Here is a 19,705-nt window from a genome sequence, read left to right as displayed (position 1 = left end):
CGGGTCCGGCAGTGGCGGCTTGATTGACGATGGATCTACATTGGGGAACATTGTTTTTTATTTAAAAAGATAAATAGTCAAAAACTTGTGTACTGGGTACTATGTACTCCATACTCATTCACATGGAAGGGGCGGGATGTGGGGGTCTTCCAGATTTCGATAATCCCCCACCCGCAGACCCCCTCAACCACAGCCCAGAGTTGTGGGGAAGAGGCATTGCCCCCAACAACATGGGGACAAAGTGCTTTGGGGTGTGGGGGGGGGGGAGCGCCTCCCCTGCTGCAAAGCACTCCTGAAATGTTGAGGGCATGTGGCCTGGTATAGTTTAGGAGGTGGGGGTGCTTGCTCGCCCCCCCCTTTCCTGGCCTGCCTGGCTGCAAGCTCAGATAAGGGTCTGGTATGGATTTTGAGGTGGACCCCCACTCCTTTTTTTTTTTTTTTAATTTTCTATTGCCGGCATTGTTTTGCTTACATTTCAGCTGTCTGTGGGAAAGCCCGCTGACAGCTGATGAGTTATCGGTTATTAAGGACATGGTGGCTGGCTTCCTGGCCCACTGCTTAACAACCAGCTTTTCTTCAAATTCAAAATCGGTCGATCGTTTTTCAACTGATCCAAATCGTTCTAAAAATATAGAATTAGTTAGAAAACGAATAAACGAAACAAATTTTAACTAATTTCAACTAAATTTGTTACTATTTCATTCGGAGATTCAGATACATCTGAATCACCAAAATTAGTCAGAAATTATATTTCGGGCCTAAAAAAAATTGGACATGTCTACATTCTACCTCTTCCAATAAAAGAGCCACCAGGAAGCCAACAGCTTGGACCGCAAAAGGAAATGACGTCACCGGAAGCGGAAACAGTCGGGCAGGCTGGGCAAACAAGTTCATGCTACGCGCTCAGAACAGCAGCTCCTTCTACAGGCCTACCAGGGCATGGTACCAGTACTAATATTTATAGCAAAGTCCATATATCACGGCAAGAGCATGGCGGGAGCCATTAACTGACCACATAACATGGGAAGAATATGTGAGAAACCATGGATGATAACAGATATATACACATTTCCTTGGATAAATATTTGTGAATAAAATCCTAAACGGCTTTCATATAATAATAATAATAATAATAAAAGGATAATTAATTTTTTTTTTAAACAATTAGAAAAAATTATATTAAAATTCAATATAAAATGTGTATATAAATATAAAAATATTATATAGCATGGTATATAATAATGATAATAATAAGTAATAATGACAACAGATTCACTCTCTATCTTTTATGTGTACTAGAGGAAGGAAAATGGGGGGGGGGGGTAGGGAAAGAAAAGGGGGGGGGCAAAGGTGGGTGGGTCTGCGTTATAATAGAATATGAGTTTCTATCTCCTCATTTAAACCTCCGGGCACATGAGTGTCCAATGAAGACAGGAAACTTTCTGGATATATTCATTGGGAATGGGCACTCTTGTGCCCGGAGGTTTAAATGAGGAGACAGAAACCCATACTCTATTATAACGCAGACCAACCCACCTTTGTCCCCCCCCCCCTTTCTTTCCCTATTCCCCCCTCCCCATTTCCCTTCCTTTAGTACACATAAAAGATAGAGAGTGAATCTGTTATCATTATATCATAATGTTTTCTAATTGTTTCCATTTTTTTTTTAATTATCCTTTTATTATTATTATTATTTTTATATGAAAGCCGTTTAGGATTTTTTAAACAATAGATTTATCCTAGGGAATGTGTATATATTTGTTATCATCCACAGTTTCCAACATGATATTATTCCGTTTTGTTATGTGGTCAGTTAATAGCTCCCGTCATGGTTTTTGCTGTGATATATGGACTTTGCTATAAATATTAGTACTGGTACCATGCCCTGTTAGGTCTGTAGAAGGAGCTGCTGCTCCGAGCGCGTAGCCTGAATTTGTTTGTCCAGCCTGCCCGATTGTTTCCGCTTCCGGTGATGTAATTTCCTTTTGTGGTACAAGCTATTTGCTTCCTGGCGGCCACGAGACAACTGAAGAATCTGAATCAGCATCATACAGCCCTGTGGTTCACCTGGATAAATAAAAGGGACAGATCAGAACGGCTCCCCTTATGTACCACCTTTTTATGAGCTTACTTACTCCTGCATCTTGTGAGTTTTTTTAATCCTTGTGTGTAAAAAAATCATTGTTATACTACACTTAGGTGGTGCTTCCTTTTTGCCCTCCCCTTCTTTTTCTAGATACAGAGCCTGCTAGACTGTGAGGATAGCTGCCGCCATTTACATATTGAACGTTTATTACCTATTGATGGACTATCATTTATGGACTTGATCATTCATTGACATTATATTTAATTGTTTTTTGCTATAGTAATACCCTCTGCGCCAGATACATTGTGCATCTGGAACTCTAGCCCTGCACGATCAGTAAAGACTGGAGTCAACAGAGGCACGAATGGTATTACACATGCACTTTATACAGCTGTATTTCATTAATGTTTAATAGTTTATGGCAGTATTTAGGACACAATTACCAATTTTTTTATTGGCTGTCAAGTTATTATAACACTTAAGGTTCATCCTCATATGTAGGTGATGAAAATATTTGGGGTCTTAAAGCCTATCTCTAGCCAAAATATGTTCTTGTGTTTTTTTTTTTTTTGTTTTTTATTTTAGCTTGAGCAAAAAGGAGACGAGGAGATCTCCCAGTGGAAACATGAACAATAAGAAGCTGATAGAGTTTTCCATCCTTTCCAAATCTACTGTAGAAAACGTTTTATCAGTGCCCTGCTAGAGAGATTTTACTTAAATTCATGTTTTGGGGACCACAGACCACAAAAAAACAAAACAAAGGGCTATTTGATCAACGGCAACAGAAACCACAAAAAAAAAAAAAAAATCAAAAACAAAAAAGTTTGAGCTGGAGTTGTACTCTCATTGAAATAATTCAGGATGATTATATACTGTACAGGAAGAATTGTGTATAATTAAAACATGACCTCCAAAACGGCTCATTATTTTCCTTTTTTATTGCGGTCTGTGTCTTTTCTAGAGAAATTTCCTCTCATTCTGTCCTAGTCACACACTGGGGTCTATTTATAAAACATTATTGAAAAAATGTCACAAACATTCATGCAAATTGCACAAATTTTCTCTGTATTTTCTATAATAGAATAATTCCTATGATCAACAACTCTATCTAGTGGCCAATCTGCAGCATATTTTTTCATTGTTAGAAAATGATTCTGTATTTTGGCCACTAGATGGAGCTGACAATCATATAAATTACAGAAATCTATTACAGAAAATACAGGGAAAATGTGTGCAGCCTGCAAATGTTTTAGACCCCTAAGTATTGGAAATGAACAGCAATAAAAACCCACCAGAGGTTAAAACACTAAGAAAAAGCACTTTTGACTGAAGTTTCTCTTTACAATAAATTCACAAAGAATTGTAATGCTAATATCTGAATCTACTGGCATAATTTGTGCTATCCGATCATCACCTGAGCAGTCGGAGCTCCGCTAACAGAGTGGGATTCTGCTGGGCTTTTTCTGGTGTGGGCTGAGAGGCCTGTTCATGTTCAATTCGCAATCTCTGTATTTCCTGCAATATTTCTCTTTAGGCAGAGAAAAGAAACAAGGAGCAATCAGGTAAAAGTACAAAACTCATTTTTTCAAAAGGAACATGTATGCATGCATGTATGTATGTATGTATGTACGTGTGTGTGTGTGTATATATATATATATATATACATATATATATATATTATACATATATACACACACTCACCGGACACTTTATTAGGTACACCTTGCTGGTACCCGTTTGGTACCTTCAGAACGGCCTTAATTTTTTATGGCATAGATTCAACAAGGTGTTGGAAACATTCCTCAGAGATTTTGGTCCATACTGACATAATAGCATCATGCAGTTGCTGCAGATTTGTTGGCTGCACATCCATGAGGCGAATCTCCCATTCCACCACATCCCAAAGGTACTCTATTGGATTGAGATCTGGTGACTGTGGAGGCCATTGGGGTACAGTGAACTCATTGTTATGTTCAAGAAACCAGTGGTGAGATGATTTGAGCTTTGTGACATGGTGCATTATCCTGCTGGAAGTAGCCATTAGAAGATGGGTACACTGTAGTCATAAAAGGATGGATATGGTCAGCAATAATACTCAGGTAGGTCGTGGTGTTTAAACAATGCTTAATTGGTACTAACGGGCCCAAAGTGTGCGAAGAAAATATCCTACACACCATCACACAACCAGCCTAAACCATTGATGGAAGGCCGGATGGATCCATGCTTTCATGTTGTTTATGCCGAATTCTGACCCTACCATCTGAATGTCGCAGCTGAAATTGAGACTCATCAGACCAGGCAATGTTTTTCCAATCTTCTATTGTCTAATTTTGGTGAGCCTGAGTGAATTGTAGCCTCAGTTTCCTGTTCTTATCTGACAGGAGTGGCAACCGATGTGGTTTTCTGCTGCTGAAGCCCATCTGCTTCAAGGTTCGATGTGCTGTGCTCTCAGAGATGGTATTCTGCATACCGTGGTTGTACTGAGTGGTTATTTGAGTTACTGTTGCCTATCATCTCAAATCAGTCTGCTTATTCTCCACTGACATCAAGACATTTTCCTCCACACAACTGCCGATCACTCCACATTTTCTCTTTTTCGGACCATTCTCTGTAAACCCTAGAGATGGCTGTGCGTGAAAATCCCAGTAGATCAGCCATTTTTTTAAAATACTCAGACCAGCCTGTCTGGCACCAACAACCTTGCCACGTGTAAAGTCACTTAAATCCCCCTTCTTTCCCATTCTGATGCTCGGATTGAACTTCAGCAAGTCGTCCTCACCACATCTAGATGCCTAAATGCATTGAGTTGCTGCCATGTGATTGGCTGATTAGCAATTTATGTTACCAAGCAAATGAACTGATGTACCTAATAAAGTGGTAGATGACTGTATATAGGTTATATATAAATAGTAAATCTGCACTGAGAGAAATAGGGAGGCTGCCAGTTACCTGGCTATCATGCAGATTTATTGTTTTCAGTACTTTCTGACTCACTCACTTAAAAAGGTACACAACTGAAGAGTTATTACTTTGCTCTGACTACATTAGCTTGTGTGTTCTGGATTAGTGACTCAGAAAACAACGAAGCCAGACAAATACTACCTTCAGATGGGGGGGGGGGGTGGACTAGTAGAAACATCCATATCTCTCAATTCAGATTGTAAGAAGTTCAGCCAAAATCAAACTCTGCTACTAGGATTTAGAGTTAGCTCGATTTTTGGTTGAACTGCTACTTTAACCTCCTGCCACCAGCTGTAGACCTATATAAGGCAGCATTAAGATGGGCCTTATTCCGTGCTGCCACATAATTTTTGTATCTGTTTTGTGGAGGGTATAATTACAAGTCCTGAGAACTGTGACCACCACACTGTCACATATCGACATGGCATTGATCAGATGCTGGCAGAACTGCTTCTCCATCACATAATCACTGTGACAACCAATCACAGTGATACAATTAAAGCACTCTTAAGCAGCTGGCAGGAGCTGGCAGTAAGGATTAAATCAGATTCTCTATTTTATAGAATAAGGCAGGCCATAGATAGTCAGTTATGTCGTTAAACCAACGGGGTGGATGGGGGAATCCTCTCTGCTGTGTCTTTGCATTCTGACAGTGGGAAGACTTCCTCACAGTCAGAATACACAGATCAGAATTGCAGTCTATAGCATCTACCAATCGACTTCTGTTCAATCACAGTGGCTATATATCCATGATTTTGATCCATGTATGGCCAGCATAAGTATGCCACTGATTCAGTCCCCTTAGTGCAGAAATCTAGGTTGGCATCCTTTCAGGAGTCAAAACAATACTGTGAATTAAGCTGCGGCGATGCCCTAGCAAAAAGGTCAAACACAACAATGTAAAAGGCATCCTCTACACCCAGGGCCACTCTATGGCAAACAAGTAGGTTGTGGAGAAGATCCATAGACAAACACTGCAATGGGCCAGAAAGGATCCTAACTACCAATATTCTTTAATGAAAGGGTTATCTGTGGCTCTCCACATATTACAGTTCTGCTTAAGGTAGCTTCCTAGGCATAGAAACGTGTGTGCTTACTGCAGATAAAAATAAGGTATGATGTCATTGCTTACACAATTTGACAACAGCTTCTGATTTGATTAAATATTATCTGAATTCTGGCCTGGATAAGCATAATTAGCCGTGAATAAAATTAGAATGTCATTGAAGGTACAAATCCAGTTGAAAGTTTTGAGACGTTGCATGGAGTTGACCGAATCAAGTAAACTTATCTGGTGAAAAGCTGCATACTTCTAAATGCATTAAGATAATGCCTATTAATACAGTGGTTATATACTGCACACATTTTCTTCAACTTTTACTTTACAATGAACCTGTGGCTAAGCTACAGACATTCAATTGTTTACATACATTTATACGAGCTCTAAAACAACTGCTTACTAACCTCTCTAGCTGCAAGTACCCCTGAACAATTCATCCTCAATATTTGCATAAGTAAAAGTCCTCAAAGTTGGCTCTCCCTGCTTCCTTCTGCTTGTGCACTCTCTCTGGTTTTATATTAACTAATCACTAATAGGTGTGTGTGTGTGTGTGGGGGGTAATGGAGATGAGCTGGCAAGGCCTTCAGTGCATTTGCTTTCAGTTTTGCTTTGTTCAAGGATCATTCACACTAACTGCATTGTGGTAAAATACTGTGGCTTTGAGTATTACATAGTTAAGTTGAAAAAAGACAAAAAGGACAAAAGTCCATCTGGCTCAACCAATAAAAAAACAGTAATGAAAACTCAACCATACAATCCCATATACACAATCCTATACTCGCAGTTGATCCAGAGGAAGGCAAAAAAACCCCAGCAAAGCATGATCTAATTTTCTACAGCAAGGGAAAAAAATTCCTTCCTAATCCCCCGAAAGGCAATCGGATATTCCCTGGATCAATTTTATCTATAAATATTAGTACCCATTTATATTATGTACACCCAGGAAAGAATCCAGGCCTTTTTTTAAGCAATATATTGAGCTAGCCAGAACCACCTCTGGAGGGAGTCTATTCCATATTTTCACAGCTCTTACGGTGAAGAAACCTTTCCGTATTTGGAGACTAAATCTGTTCCCCTCTAGACATAAAGAGTGCCCCCTTGTCCTCTTTTGACCTTAAAGTGAACAACTCAACACCAAGTTCACTATATGTACCCCTTATGTATTTATACATGTTGATCATATCCCCCCTTAATCTCCTCTTCTCAAGAGAAAATAAATTCAGTTCCTCTAATCCTTCCTCATAGTTGAGCTCATCCATGCCTCTTACTGTTGCAGTACCCCCAATGCTACTCTGGAAAGCATCTGCGTTACCATACATCAAAGCGCACTGCAACAGTGCGTGTTGCAGTGGGCTGCAAAAACATGCAGCATGGCCTACATTTTTGTGCATAGAGATGCATTACAACCCATTCATTTTGAACAGGCTGGGTAATGCAGCGCACCACAATAACCCTCGACCAAGAAAACACATTTTGCAGCTCAGTGCACCTTAGGATAAATTAACCCTGTTTGTTGAGAATATGTAAATACTTGAATGTCCATAGCCATGTTACAGATTCACATTAAACACAAAGACTGTATTATTAAACTTTGTGCTACAACAAAAAGGATTTCAAATATAGTAATCTTAGAAGTATGCATACACAAGGAATAATTTTCTTGTCCTACTGGTATAGCAGTGGGGAAGTGAAAGAAAGGTGAGTTTGTGTAAAGGTGCACGTGTAAATGTAAGGCGACGTTTAATGCATGCAGTAACCCACAGAAACTAGCCAGCAATAATCATTTATTCCTTGGACTGCTTGAAACTGATGAAATGCGGTTGGTATAAGTAGTACTGTGTATTAACACAGATCTTTGTCTTACCCTTGCAAATGATCTTGCAAACATTTGCAGTCAGGGAAATCTTTTCATATATATATAAAATATATTTAAATCTGATTCATACCTGTTCTTGTTCTCCAGCTCTGCGATAAGCTGTCTCTGCTGTTTATTTGCATCAATAGTGAAAGAGATATCTGGACCCCTCTGTTGAGGCTGCTGTAATAAAACACATTCTTATCAGAAATCTGTACAGCACTGTAAAAGGCAACAGGAGACAGAAAATAAGACAGCATGTTCAGGAAAGATGCAAGAAAAAAAGATTTATCCCCAGAAAATCAGGCAGTTTTCATGTTTTCAATACACACTAGGATCAATGCTCTGTAAACCTGTAAAGAATCTCTGTCACAGATGAAAGGATTGCAAATAGCTGAATTAAATTAACACTGCCTTGCTGGAGTGTTCAAATGTTCCCAAATGAAGGTCTAAAGTAGGGAAGAAAAATAATAAAATGCACACATTCTTATGTTTTTATAGTTTGACATATACCGTATTTTCCGGCGTATAAGACGACCCCCCTAATTTTCAAGTTAAAACATAGGTTTTGGGCTATACTCGCCGTATAAGACTACCCCCCTTCCGAAGCAAGGCAACACCATTGAAAAACAGATTTCTCATAGATCTCCAAGGTACCCCAAGTACTGTAATACATGTAATCTCTCATAATATCTCCAAGGTACTCCAAGTATAAGTATTACCAGTAGATGTAATCTCAAGATGCTGGCTGTGCGGGAATCCTGCATCGGTATACCGTATGCACCGTAGCTTCGGCTACATACAGTATACCGCGCTGAGCCAATCCCAGTGAGCGATGTATTCTATTATTGAATGCAAAGCCTGCTCGGATTGGCAGAGTCACAGAGGCGGGCTCTCCCTGATTGGCTCAGCGTGGTACACTGTATGTAGCCGAAGCTACGGTACATACGGTATACTGGTACAAGATTTTCACACATCCAGCGTCTTGAGAGATTACATCTACCGGTAATACTTATACTTAGGTTACCTTGGAGATATTATACTCGGCGTATAAGACGACCCCCCATTTTTGGGGGATTTTTTTTGAGGTTCAAAAGTAGTCTTATACGCCAGAAAATACAGTAATGATTTTTTAAGTGTTGTTGCCTGCCCCGGGATAGGTGTTTTTATTTGAACACGCTAATATAATAAATATAACTATAAAGGAGGAGAAAATATGTGGCCAAGGAGCCCCAAAATAGAAGTTTACTGGGAATCCATATTGAAAATTTGACCAGAAGTGCTCACCGGCTGGTGTGGACTGAATTTTTCACACAGATTTTTATCATATGGTCTATGGACTGATCTGCTTGTATTAAGGATTAGCGCGACACCTTTTATCTTAATTATTGTTTTAGATTTTTTATTCAAATCTTTTGTGTCAGCTGCTTCCGTGTTTATCTGCTGTTTAATAGTTTTATATGAAATTAGCGCAGCAATATTTATATATCATAGGTACATATTTAGTGTGGTTAAAAAAAAGACACAAGTCCATCTAGTTCAACCAATAAACGGAGTGGGGGGGGGGGTTGATAGTACATTCCTATACCCACAGTTGATCCAAAGGAAGGCAAACACCCCAGCAAAGCCTGATCCAATTTTCTCCAGCAGGGGAAAAATGTACCCCTTGAGCCCCCGAGAGGAAATCGGATATTGCCAGGATGAACTTTACTTATAAATAGTAGTATCAAATTATACTATGTGCATTTAGGAAAGAATCCAGGACTTGAAGACCAGGCCTTCTGGAACCTCTTGTTTAAAAGTTTAAATCAGCCTTTAAATCAGACCCTAGAGAAGTAAATGGCGATTAACCACTTGCCGACCGCCCGCCGCATCTATACTGCAGCAGACTGGCTCAGTGATCTGCAGGAAAGATCCTGGGGGCGAGCGCGCACTGACAGCGGCACGCTCCCGCCCTTCCCTAGGCAGCGGGGATACCGATTCATGGAACCGGTGGTACCAATTGCTGCCGGGCACCTGTGATCGCTCCCCGCTGAGAGAGAGCACTGGTCAGCTGTTGTAAACACAGCTGACCGTTGTTCTCTCTGAAATTATCACAGAGCACCTATCCTTCTATATAGGAACAGAGGTCTCGGTGATCATTTGCCGAATCGCAAAAAATGGCCTGGTCATTAAGAGGGGAAATCATCCCAGTCCAGAAGTGGTTAATGCAATATTTTATGTCACACAGTATTTGTGCAGTGGCCTTTCAAACATATTAAAAAAAAAAAAAAATATACACTTTCATAAATAAACACAGCACAATATTTACCCCAATTTTAGTATAATGTAAAAGATGTTACGCCGAGTAAAATTGATACCCAACATGTCATGCTGCAAAATTGCACACAGTCGTGGATTGGCAACTACGGTACTTAAACATTTTTACCTGCTTAGAGTTACTAAGTATGTCTTGTATGTGCTAAAATAATTGCTCTCGCTCTAACGGTCACGGCAATACCTCACATGTGTGGTTTGACCATCATTTACATATGCTTGCACAACTTACATATTTGTTCACTTCTAAACGTGAGCACATTTTTTTTCACTTATTTATTTTACTTTTTATTTTTACACTATCGCTTCATTTGTTTTTATCACTTTTATTTCTATTACAATGAATGTAAACATCCCCTTGTAATAGAAATAAAGATGAGAGGGCCTCTTTATTGCGAGATCTGGGGTCGAAAAGACCCCAACTCTATTTTTTACCTTTAAAAGCAAAAAAAAAAAAAAAAAATGTATATATATATATATATATATATATATATATATATATATATATATATATATATATATATATATATATATATATATATTTTTTTTTTTTTTTTTTTTTTTTTTTAAAAAATAAATTTATTATGGTCTGGGAACCGGAAGTGACATCAGACATCGCTCGGGTCCTCCAAGGGCATAGAGACGAGTGACAACCATCTTGGTCTCATTTGTCTCCATACCCAGCTACTGACTACATTGGATTGTTCCCGGGCTTCACCCATTGGTCAGAACGACCGGGAAGAGGTAGGGGAGGCACCCCTCCCACCGCTTCTAAAAGTGCTACCGCAGTGAATCCGCCTGTGGAACCACTTTTATCTTACAGAGAATTGGCCATAGTTAAAAAAAATAAATAAATAACACCAGTACTTAACGTCAAAGTAATGACGTTTTTTTACTATGGGCAGGTCATCAAGTTGTTAAAGCAATCTACTGAGCTGGACAGAACCAGCTCTTGAGGGAGCCTATTCCACATTTTATCAGCTCTTACTGTGAAAAAGCCTTTCCCTATTTGGAGAGTAAATCTCTTTTCCTCCTTCCTGTGATGACCTTAAAGTGAATAACTCAACACCAAGTTCATCATATCCCCCCTCTTCTTCTTTATAAGGGAGAATAAATTCAGTTCCTCTAACAGAAGCACTAAAACTAACTTTTTTTCCATGACTTTCTATTGCACCATAATCTTGACAGTCTGCCAGCCTCTTTAAGTTAAAGGTGATCTACAGCCAAAGCTTGTTTGGCTGTACATGTCCAATGGATCATGGGAGTGCAGTTCTTATCGCACTCCTGTGACCTGTTTTCAGCAGAGAGTGGGCTGAAGTCCGCTCTCTGCTGAAGTCACAGACGCCAGTACAGGCACCGCGTCATCATGAACATGGAGTAGGGATCCGCCAGGTGCCTGGACCTACACCCGGCTCAGCCTCTCAGCGAGCCACTGAGACCCTGAGCTGTCCGCTCCCCGCCCATACACAGCCCAGTGCTCCAAAGGGCGAGAAGGGGGCTCTGCTCGGGGAGCTGTCAGAACCGAGTGATCGGCGGTGTTCGGTCGCTAGGTTCTCAGTTTAGTGGCGCCGGGGGATGGATGCAGCATTGGACCAATGCTGCATTTACCTAGGTAAGTATAAATGGGGTAACAAAAACAAACCCCATACTTCTCTTTTAAACCAAACATTTGGTGTTTCCAAGCTGTTAGAATTCAACTAAACCTGGGCTTTAGAGTGTTTGTTGTACACTATGAGGAACTTTGAGGAATACGTTTGCTGTACAAGCAGTTATAGAAGTCTGTGATGGCTTGAATCAAAGCTCTTTTACTTAAGAATATGTAAATATTTTATTGTCTATAGTCTGGGCACAAGTGCACTTTAAGCAACTCAACTAGTATTTTTAAGAAATATTCAACAGAAAATGTAAGGCGCTCTTGTAGCTAAATTTTTCAGTTCCCTTGTTAAAATATGACCCTCTTTGCTACCTACTTATGACACCTTAGTACAAGAAGAAAGCACTGATGAATTCCCACAGATGGCTCTGATGTGCTGTGTTCCTATAGTGCCTCATTAATCACCAGACCATCAACAAAACAATCTAGGCAGAAGCCGAATGGCCATTGGATGTCCAGAGGGCCTATCTACATTCATGCTCGTGGAGTAAGCCAATGGGACAGTGCAGTTGGTCAAAGTTGTGTACCTGGCTGTCACTTTACAAGTGGCTTTGCCTGTAGGCGAGCCATGCCAGTACAGACAATGCAAATGATTTGCTTGTCTGTGCCTAATACAATTGTTAGCACGGTCAATATGATGGGGGGGGGGGGTGTAATCTGCAAACATTTAGTAGTGGCTATATCTTAAAGGAACACACAGACTAACCACTGCAAATAGGGAGGCAGATTGAAACATTACATCATTTTATTGGCATTTGTGAAGGGTGTATTCTTTGCTACTGTAGAGAGAGTGGGACAGGAATTTTTGCACCAACATGTGGGAGGAATAGGAAACCATACACACTGGCACTAGTAAAGGAAAGAGGGAGGTGGCTGTAAATAATCTTTACATTGCTTTTGGGTAGGGGATAAATTACATGGTTACTGCACAGAGGTAACAAAATACCATACAATAATATTGGGAAGAGAGTTGGTGACTGTACTATCAAGGGCTGAATAAAACTAGTGATCGACCGATATCGTTTTTTCGTTGCCGATACCGATATTTTGCCGATCGCATATCGGTATCGGCCGATATTTTCACACACGTAAAAATTACCCAAAAAAAACACAAAATTTGACACAAATCTCTTAATAAACATGTTATTCTTTAATTATTAACATTTTTAACATTAAGTGCTCGTTTTTCACACCTTATCTACATAAAAACTGATACGAAAACTTCAATTGCAGGGACATTTGCTTTGCATTTCACATCATCTTATTGTGCATTAATGCATAATAAAGTGCTGCAGTAGTGGACTCACACATTGCAATATGTTACTGCAGTGCAGTCAGTGCAAAACAGCTAGAAAAAAAAAGCTAGGCGACAACAACAGCTACACAAAATACACTTACACAGTGGATTGGATGGACTGGAGTCAGTGGAAGAGGACTACCTCTGCAGTGAGGCACTGACTGCAACTAATGCAGTGCAGTGCAGTCAGTGCAAAATTGCTAGAGAAAAGCTAGGCAACGGCAAGACAGTGGATTGGAGTCACTCAGCGGACTACCTCTTCAGTAGGGCACTCACTGCAACTACAGCAGTCAGTGCAAAACTGCTAGAAAAAAGCTAGGCAACAGCTAGACAGTGGATTGGAGTCAGTGGACTACCTCTGCAGTAGGGCACTCACTGCAACTACAGCAGTCAGTGCAAAACTGCTAGAAAAAACGCTAGGCAACAGCTACACATTGGATTGGACTCTTAGCAGTAGGGCACTCACTGCAACTACAGCAGTCAGTGCAAAACTGCTAGAAAAAAAGGTAGGCAACAGCTAGACAGTGGATTGGAGTGGAGTGGACACTACTCTTTTCAATACTCCCAGTAAGGTAGAACAATATTATAACATAGGAAGCAGAACATTTCAGCATGTCCATGGTCTCCTGTTAAAGGTCTTCTGTTTTGTTCAAACAATGCTGCAACTTCGTAAACATGCTCAGGAGGAGTGGAGGACAGAGGAGCAGAGAGAGAGAGGTATCTTTTAGCATGGGAAGCAAGTTTTTGGTAGCGTGCCTCATTTTCTCTCCACCACTGAAGAGGATGACTTCTTCTGTCAATTACGGCTTCTTTCAAATAGAGATGAAGTTCATCATCAAGGCTCATCGTTGCAGATTCAGAAAATTGAATCCTCCGCATGAGGCCCCAATAAAAACACTGAAAAATGTCCTGATCAATTTGACGACGATGAAGCAGATTCTCTTCTGTTTGTTGATGTATTTTTAGACATTTGTCTGTTTTTTCAGCATGCTGCTGAAGTAGTGTTCTGCACTTGTCTTTTCGGCAGGAACCTCCTGCACCTCCAAATCGTCTGTCAGCCATTGTTTTGCCTTAGCCAATAAATCGTCAGAAGAGAAAGCATGGTTCTTGTATCGAGGATTAAAAAGACTTGCAAGCACAACATTTTTAATCTCTTCATGCTTCTCAAAACACATATCAATCAAAGCTCTTTGGCTTGACAGACCATCATTTGAAAGTTGGAGGGTGTTGTGTGCCATGATGACACAGAGGTTTGACGTATCAGCAAGCCTCATTCCTTTAGGCATGTTTGCTCCACTGTCTCGAAGTTGCGGTCTTTGTTGATTCCCCATTCTTCAAGCATGCCTAGAAAAATTTCCTCTACTAGTACTCAGCTGTGTGGGATCCTTGCATCACTTTTGTATTGAACACCAATTGCCTTTTTGTCCATCCGCTGTCAATGAAGTGGCATGTAAGAATGAGTAGTGACTCGGACTCTGTTTGTGACCAGCAATCCGTCGTGAATGAGAGTGAGTTGCCAGCATTCTCTGGTTGCAGCATAGCCTTTACTTTGTCAACTTTCTTTTGGTGTAGCTTTGCCAGCATTTCGGTTCGATAATACTTCTCACTCTTCAGTATGTAGCTTGGCTCAAGCATGGACATCAACCGCTTAAATCCTGAGTCAGACACCATTGTAAATGGCTGGTTATCAGTGACAATCATCTCTGTGATTACTCTGTCCAGCAGTTGGGATCTTCCATCTGAATCTAGACGGTGACATTGTTTTTTTTTTCACAAACATACAGTGCCTTGCGAAAGTATTCGGCCCCCTTGAACTTTGCGACCTTTTGCCACATTTCAGGCTTCAAACATAAAGATATAAAACTGTAATTTTGTGTGAAGAATCAACAACAAGTGGGACACAATCATGAAGTGGAACGAAATTTATTGGATATTTTAAACTTAGTTAACAAATAAAAAACTGAACAATTGGGCGTGCAAAATTATTCAGCCCCTTTACTTTCAGTGCAGCAAACTCTCTCCAGAAGTTCAGTGAGGATCTCTGAATGATCCAATGTTGACCTAAATGACTAATGATGATAAATAGAATCCACCTGTGTGTAATCAAGTCTCCATATAAATGCACCTGCACTGTGATAGTCTCAGAGGTGTGTTTAAAGCGCAGAGAGCATCATGAAGAATAAGGAACACACCAGGCAGGTCCGAGATACTGTTGTGGAGAAGTTTAAAGCCGGATTTCGATACAAAAAGATTTCCCAAGCTTTAAACATCCCAAGGAGCACTGTGCAAGCGATAATATTGAAATGGAAGGAGTATCAGACCACTGCAAATCTACGAAGACCTGGCCGTCCCTCTAAACTTTCAGCTCATACAAGGAGAAGACTGATCAGAGATGCAGCCAAGAGGCCCATGATCACTCTGGATGAACTGCAGAGATCTACAGCTGAGGTGGGAGACTCTGTCCATAGGACAACAATCAGTCGTATACTGCACAAATCTGGCCTTTATGAAGAGTGGCAAGAAGAAAGCCATTTCTTAAAGATATCCATAAAAAGTGTAGTTTAAAGTTTGCCACAAGCCACCTGGGAGACACAAACATGTAGAAGGTGCTCTGGTCAGATGAAACCAAAACCAAACTTTTTGGCAACAATGCAAAACGTTATGTTTGGCGTAAAAGCAACACAGCTCATCACCCTGAACACACCATCCCCACTGTCAAACATGGTGGTGGAAGCATCATGGTTTGGGCCTGCTTTTCTTCAGCAGGGACAGGAAATATGGTTAAAATTGATGGGAAGATGGAGCCAAATACAGGACCATTCTGGAAGAAAACCTGATGGAGTCTGCAAAAGACCTGAGACTGGGACGGAGATTTGTCTTCCAACAAGACAATGATCCAAAACATAAAGCAAAATCTACAATGGAATGGTTCACAAATAAACATATCCAGGTGTTAGAATGGCCAAGTCAAAGTTCAGACCTGAATCTAATCGAGAATCTGTGGAAAGAACTGAAAACTGCTGTTCACAAACGCTCTCCATCGAACCTCACTGAGCTCGAGCTGTTTTGCAAGGAGGAATGGGCAAAAATTTCAGTCTCTCGATGTGCAAAACTGATAGAGACATACCCCAAGCGACTTACAGCTGTAATCGCAGCAAAAGGTGGCGCTACAAAGTATTAACTTAAGGGGGCTGAATAATTTTGCACGCCCAATTTTTCAGTTTTTTATCTGTTAAAAACCAATAAATTTCGTTCCACTTCATGATTTTGTCCCACTTGTTGTTGATTCTTCACAAAAAATTACAGTTTTATATCTTTATGTTTGAAGCCTGAAATGTGGCAAAGGGTCGCAAAGTTCAAGGGGGCCGAATACTTTCTCAAGGCACTGTATCTGTTATTGTTGCCTGGGATAGTGGAGGTGGAGGAGGTATTGAATCAAAATCACATTGATATTCATTTTGTTTTTTCTGTGCTGCATGATACAATTCAATATGATGAACTCTTAGATGGGTCCAAAGATTTGACATATTTTTGTTTTTTGCAGTTACTGATCCCATGCTTATGTTGTTTGTACATGTGTTGCACACTGCTGCTTTTCCTGGAGTTGATTGAGACGAGAAATAGTCCCAGACCACACTTTTACTCTCTCTCCTCATCCATCTCCATTGACACCAATGGCTTGCTGAAGTTGCTGCTGATGCTCGCACTGGCACCCTGTTGTGGGTTGGTGGCTGATGCCTGGCAGTGTGGCTGGCTTGGTGTCACTCTGTTCTGGGTGGCTGGCTTGCAGGAACTCTGTGGTGGCACTGGCTGGCTGGCTTGGTGTCACCCTGTCATGGGTGGCTGGCTTGCAGGAACACTGTGGTGGCTGGCTGGATTGGTGTCACCCTGTTATGGGTGGCTGGCTGGCTGGCTTGGTGACTGGTGTCACCTTGTTATTGGTGGCTGGCTTTCAGGAACAGTCTGTGGTGGCTGGTTGGATGGCTTGGTGTCACCCTGTTATGGGTGGCTGGCTTTCAGGAACAGTCTGTGGTGCCTGGTTGGCTTGCTTGGTGTCACCCTGTTAGGAGTGGCTGGCTTGCAGAAACACTGTGGTGGGTGGCTGGATTGGTGTCACCCTGTTATGGGTGGTTGGCTTGCTGGAACACTGTGGTGGGTGGCTGGCTTGCAGAAACACTGTGGTGGGTGGCTGGATTGGTGTCACCCTGTTATGGGTGGTTGGCTTGCTGGAACACTGTGGTGGGTGGCTGGCTTGCAGGAACACTGTGGTGGGTGGCTGGCTTGCAGAAACACTGTGGTGGGTGGCTGGATTGGTGTCACCCTGTTATGGGTGGTTGGCTTGCTGGAACACTGTGGTGGGTGGCTGGCTTGCAGGAACACTGTGGTGGCTGGATGGCTTGCAGGAACACTGTGGTGGCTGGATGGCTTGCAGGAACACTGTGGTGGCTGGATGGCTTGCAGGAACACTGTGGTGGCTGGCTGGCTTGTTTGCAGAAACACTGGGGTGGCTGGCTTGCTGGAACACTGTGGTTGGGGGGGGGGGGGGGGCTGGCTTGGTGTCACTCACCCTGGCCTGTTGTGGCGAGTAGCTGGCTTGCTGGAACACTGGTCATGGTGGCGGTTGGCTGGATTGGTGTCATCTGGGTGGCTGATTGCTTGCTCGCTGGGCTGGCACCCTGTTGTGGTTGGATGGCTGGCAGCGTGACCAGACCGATCTGCAGCTGGCTGTAACATGAGGCTGTGTGAGGCATGGGAGGCGGTCTTAAGTGCAGCTCGCGTGGTGAAATGGCATCACGTACGGGCCACGCAGGCGTGGGAGGCAGTGTTAGAAGGCATAACGTGTGCACGCAACATACGGAAAAACGTCACGAAAATATCGGCAATATCGGCAAATCAAAAGGCCGATTCCGATATATCGGGGAAAGTGCATATCGGCCCCCGATATATCGGTGTTGCCGATAATCGGTCGATCTCTAACTAAAACATCCCAAAAATGTATTATTTAACAAACAATACCTGCTAATTTCTCTACAGAAGGCCAATGCATCTAAAACTGGCCATAGATGACTTTATTTTTCAATCAGCCAGCAGACTGAATAAAAAAATGAAAACCAATAGAATTATGCATCCACACAAGCTAGGAGAATAGGTCCCTCCCCATTGGGACATTGCGATCTAACAGTCACCAAGATAACATTTTGTATTTAAAGTTGTTATGCTTTTATTTAACAACAAAAATTAGGTGATCTTCCCTGGCTTAGATTTCACTAGCATTTGTTATTGTATCAGTCTCTAGTCCCCCACCCTAATCTTTCTCTTTGCCCGTGATCTTCTGTAGAAGACAGCACTTCTACAGATGAAGTATAATATATATATATATTTTTATTATATATGTAGTAGTGATATTGAAGTGTTCTCTTGAAATGTTAGGGATTTTTTTCTTATTTTTCTATCTGTATTTCGATCAAATAGGTCAATCGAGTATGCAAGTTCTATAGTTCTTCATACTGCTCTTATCCAATTTGAGGGGGAAAATAATTATGTTAGATTGACTTCAGCTCTGCTTTTAAAGCTATTTATCCAATCAAACTGGTTTATAAGCTAGTTTTTTGGGTTTGGGGACCTAAATCTGCTATTGGATTCTGTATTTTTAATAAATAGGCGACTGGTAGTTACAATTGGCAAGCAGTTCTATTCTGTCTTTTGATTTTTTTAAGTACAAATGCTCCACAGGGATGTGTGGTAAAGTTTTTCAGTATGTGTTAAGTGTTAAACCAACATCATAAAAAAAAAACTATCAATATATGCTGTTTATACTCAGTCACTATGGGATCCGTTTTCTGTATTCTGCTTAAAACCTGGTTGATCCTGCTGCTCTCTATCTCCACCTTCTGTCCAAGCCCCCAATTCAGTTAGGGCTTTTGTAGCTGTGGTGGCAACTTGGCACATGCTCCGTTCTCAGTGAGTATCTATGATGAGCATTTCCTTCCTATGTGAATAAGGTTGGACAGAAAAATATCCTAAACAGGTTCAAAAGGCAGCTTATGATGAGTTAACAGCACCAGGCTGAGAACCCATTGAATTACTGGGAAAGATAGGGAGGTCAATGTAAACAACACCCTGCACAAAGACCTTCACGAGGGAGTTCCCCATTGATGGTACTCAGGGCAAAATTGTGGTCCAGACCAGCCTGGAGAAAAGGTAGAATTCGTCCTACAGAGTACTTGGATAGAAATTTCTAGTCTCACATCGTGGGAAATGCACTTTCCAGGTGCAATGGTAAAGTTCGATGGAAGTCTACTTTAGGATAACTAAATTAGGTAGGCCCCTATCCCTCTGCATCTGGGCTTTAATGGCCAAGCCATTAAAGGCAGCAATCGAGAATCAGGGTGGTAAAATGGCCTGGGAGGGCCCACAGAACTTCTGCCAGAAGCTTGACATAGTCTGAGTACCATGGTTGCCTGCACCAGTTTGGT

At 41.3% G+C, this 19,705-nt stretch overlaps 1 protein-coding gene across 13 annotated transcripts in view; it reads right to left on the bottom strand.

Annotated features, from left to right (window-relative positions):
• DTNA (dystrobrevin alpha) overlaps positions 1 to 19,705 on the bottom strand; it is a 366,042-nt gene that overhangs the window by 37,880 nt on the left and 308,457 nt on the right. For all 13 annotated transcript variants that reach the window (XM_082258701.1, XM_082258699.1, XM_082258694.1 and 10 more), the window contains 2 exons: positions 8,054 to 8,145; positions 3,501 to 3,614 (listed from right to left, as the gene is read on the bottom strand). In XM_082258701.1, the coding sequence (XP_082114827.1) occupies positions 3,501 to 3,614; positions 8,054 to 8,145 (206 nt within the window). The remainder of the gene's footprint in view (positions 1 to 3,500; positions 3,615 to 8,053; positions 8,146 to 19,705) is intronic.

The sequence above is a fragment of the Pelophylax lessonae genome (assembly GCF_965119305.1).
Source record: "Pelophylax lessonae genome assembly, chromosome: 5".
In the NCBI taxonomy this organism is placed as follows: Eukaryota; Metazoa; Chordata; class Amphibia; order Anura; family Ranidae; genus Pelophylax; species Pelophylax lessonae.
Note: the sequence above shows the minus strand (reverse complement) of the source record. Positions and strands in the feature narration are given on the sequence as shown.